This window comes from Lepus europaeus, chromosome 4 (genome assembly GCF_033115175.1).
Source record: "Lepus europaeus isolate LE1 chromosome 4, mLepTim1.pri, whole genome shotgun sequence".
Classification (NCBI taxonomy): domain Eukaryota; kingdom Metazoa; phylum Chordata; class Mammalia; order Lagomorpha; family Leporidae; genus Lepus; species Lepus europaeus.
The window spans coordinates 98968693-98972741 of record NC_084830.1 but is presented as its reverse complement, the minus strand read 5'-3'; the positions used below and the strand labels follow the sequence as shown (position 1 = coordinate 98972741).

The 4049-nt window shown below is 44.1% G+C and overlaps 1 protein-coding gene across 1 annotated transcript; it reads left to right on the top strand.

The window, feature by feature from the left end:
- Positions 1 to 582: 582 nt before the first annotated feature.
- On the top strand, positions 583 to 1914 carry LOC133758451 (protein cereblon-like). Its single transcript, XM_062189604.1, is given in 1 exon segment — positions 583 to 1914. A coding segment is annotated over 1 exon segment (1332 nt).
- Positions 1915 to 4049: the final 2135 nt, after the last annotated feature.

The following is a 4049-nucleotide window of genomic DNA, read 5'->3' as shown; positions in this document are numbered from 1 at the left end:
GGGACACTGTTGTAAGAAAAATTTGTGTATGATGAAATTGAGCATAATTTAAAAGATACTATTTACAAAATTTTCCCAAACAATGAACATTAACATTAACATTACACCAACATAAAATTAAAATCTAGTCCTCTGTTGAAGAAACAAGGTTTTCTCTTAGTAAGAAAGTTTGCTTATATTTTGAGGCTAACTTCTGTTTCTTAAATCCCTTTAACAGCCACCTATACTGCACTGCACTTTTCCATTTTTACACTTTACATTTAATGGGTGACTCTACGCCTGGACTTCACAATCATTTCCTGTAGGGCATTTTCTTCCCTAGTTCTGACTGTAGTCTGAACGGACAGCTGAGGTAACAGGATAAACTGATCCTTTACTGTGGCTTTACCATTTGGTACCAGGCCAAGGCAACAAATATGTAGTGCTTTATTTAGGTCATTTCTTGATTTGCTATTTGTGAAATTTGGACTGTTTGGACACAGCCGAATTTCAAAGGAGTTATTATTTTGGAGTATCTTCGTATTTTAAAATATTTCAGAGTGCATCGCGCCCCCTCCCGGCATCCTTTGCGGGTAAACAGTCATGGCTGATGAGGAAGTCGCGCAGGACGCCGCGCGCGACTTGGGCAACCACCTGCCGCTGCTGCCTGCAGAGAGTGAGGATGAAGATGAAATGGAAGTTGAAGACCAGGATAGCAAAGAAGCCAAAAAGCCAAACATCATCAATTTTGACACCAGTCTGCCGACATCCCACACATTCCTGGGCGCTGACATGGAGGAGTTCCACAGCTGGACCCTGCACGACGACGACGACAGCTGCCCGGTGATCCCGGTGCTGCCACAGGTGGTGATGATCCTGATCCCCGGGCAGACGCTGCCGCTGCAGCTCTGGCACCCTCCGGAAGTAAGCATGGTGCGCAATCTCATTCAGAAAGACCGCACCTTTGCCGTTCTCACCTACAGTAATATGCAGGAGAGGGAAGCCCAGTTTGGAACCACAGCTGAGATCTACGCCTACCGAGAAGAACAGGACTCTGGGATTGAGATAGTGAAAGTGAAAGCGGTCGGCAGACAGCGGTTCAAAGTCCTCTAGCTCAGGACTCAGTCAGACGGAATCCAGCAAGCTGAAGTGCAGATTCTTCCCGAGCGTGTGTTGCCTTCAACCATGTCTGCAGTTCAGTTAGAGTCTCTCAGTAAGTGCCAGATATTTCCTTCAAAACCCGTCTGGTGGGAAGACCAGTGCTCGTATACATGGTGGCAGAAATACCAGAAGAGAAAGTTTCATTGTGCAAATCTGACTTCGTGGCCTCGCTGGTTGTATTCCTTGTATGACGCTGAAACGCTTATGGATAAAATCAAGAAACAGCTCCGTGAATGGGATGAAAATCTAAAGGACGATTCTCTTCCTTCAAATCCAATCGATTTTTCTTACAGAGTAGCTGCTTGTCTTCCTATTGACGATGTATTGAGAATTCAGCTCCTTAAAATTGGCAGTGCTATCCTACGACTTCGCTGTGAGCTCGACATCATGAATAAATGTACTTCTCTTTGCTGTAAACAATGTCAAGAAACAGAAATCACCACCAAAAATGAAATATTCAGTTTATCCTTGTGCGGGCCAATGGCCGCCTACGTGAACCCCCACGGCTACGTCCATGAGACTCTCACGGTGTACAAGGCTTGCAAACTGAACCGGATTGGCCGGCCATCTACAGAGCACAGCTGGTTTCCTGGGTACGCCTGGACGGTTGCTCAATGCAAGATCTGTGCGAGCCACATTGGATGGAAATTCACAGCCACCAAGAAAGACATGTCACCTCAGAAGTTTTGGGATTTAACTCGATCCGCTCTGTTGCACACAATCCCAGACACTGAAGATGAACTGAGCCCAGACAGGGTGATCCTTTGCTTGTAAACAGTTATGGTAGGGATAAAGTCACTAACAAATTGGTGTTCTCAATCAGATCTGCTGCCTCACCTAGAGGGTACGGTTAGGTCAGCACACTTGGGACAGACAGATGCACTCCAGGCACAAATGAGACCCTACCTACGTAATCCTCGGAGTGCAGGAGGCCACCAACGGGGTGCAGGGCGAGTCATCTTGTCTGGCCCCAGCCCTTGGCTTGCCCCGCTGGCCCGGTAGCTCAGGGCCGTTGTCCTGTGGGCTCTGCTGTGCCGGGCAGGAAGAGATGGCTCCACGCTGCTGCAGACGAACAGGGTAAAAGCCAGGTGCCAAGCACAAGGTGTGTCCCTTCTGGAAGGCAAGGTGACAAATGCTGTTTTAAATAGACTTCTTTTTCAGTTTCCTTTCGCTTCTCTGAGATACTAATTTGTAAATTTTGAAAATATTAAAGAGTAAGATATGTCATGTGAACCCCCAAATAAAGTTTCCATTTCCTGTGTTGGTTAGTGACAGCACAGTGCCCGTCCCAACACAGCCCTATTTAATGTCTGTACAACGTCCATAAGTCAGCTGTTAAACCTAAATGTGTTCTTTAAAAGTCATGTGAAATACTGCTCTTACAGGCTGTGTAACACCCTAGCTGCTTCAGTGGATGCTTTCACACATGTGAGTAATTCACTTTGGCTTTACTGACTGAAAAATCCAACCAGGAGAAATGTTGAATCAAAGTACCGCATCAGGACGCCGCTAGATGGTCCCGTTTTTTATCAGGAGTGCGTTTCCACCCCTCAGAAGGCCGTGCTGGGCAGCCCTGGTGGTCAGGCTTACCCTAAATGGATTCCCCAGACCCTCACCCACTTGCAGTGAGCGGCACCACTTCCAGAGCTCAGTGTCTGATGCCATCTACTAGCACCTGGTAATAAAATGTTCTGCTCCCTCCAAAAAAAACATTTCAGTGCTCACTTTATAACTATGTTTAAATGTGGTTATAAGTAGTTAAATCACCTTGACTAGAAGGATGGATGTTATTTCACAATGAAAAGGGATCCTATTTTGAGTAGATATTTTAAGCACTTTTTTTTATGTCTTTGCATCTTTTTTTTTTACTTTTATTTAGCAAATATAAATTTCCAAAGTACAGCTTATGGATTACAATGGCTTTTTCCCCCCATAACTTCCTTCCTGCCTGCAACCCTCCCAACTCCCACTCTTTTAACCTATTTAACAGACTTTCTCAAAACCCAAGTTCTAAATTTCTTTCATTTTGAATTTTCCAGCAAAGTCCCTAGAGATGTGAAAGAATGTATCTCTCTTCTTGTAGAGAAAAATAGCTAATCAGACTCTTAAGATTGTTTTGAAAATACTGTCAAGTTGTAAAATGATGCTAAACTTTAAGTAACATTCATATTGTCATGTCACTAATATAACTGTTCTGAGGATTACAAAAATTTATATAAGTCTGCTGGTCCTGTTGGGTTGTTGCCATGGTGGTAACCCTGATGAAAAAGATGTGCCCAAGGGCCTTTCCCAAATCTTTGAGCCTGCCCTATCTACCTCAGGCCCAGAGGCCTAAAAGGGACAGAAGTTTAATAAACTTCTTCATGTGTCTTCTAAAGTACTGTATGCTACAAAAATAACTGATCTCCTTGTCAGCTGCCCCAGACTTGAAATCCAATATAAAATTCAGATGATTTCAGAAGGCATGGACTGGGGCCTAGAACCAAGAAGTTAAACCTAAGACGACAAGTACCAGTATCACAAACCTAAGGGTTATCTCTTATCCCAAAGCAAGTGAAAAGTTAGGGGGAGAAGTGGCATAAAGACACAGGTCTCTGTGTGTAACACATCTTTAAGCATCTTTTGCAGGGCAGGATGAGTGGCAACAAATTCTTTCAGTTTCTGTTTGCTATGAAAAGTCTTAATTTCACCTTCATTCACAAATGAGAGCTTTGCAGGATAGAATATTCTGGGCTGGCAGTTTTTCTCTCTTAGTACCTGGGCTATGTCTCGCCATTCCCTTCTAGCTTGTAGGGTTTCTGATGAGAAGTCTGCTGTGAGTCTAATTGGAGATCCTCTAAGAGTAATCTGACGTTTCTCTCTTGCACATTTTAGGATCTTTTCTTTGTGTTTCACTGTGGTGAGTTTGA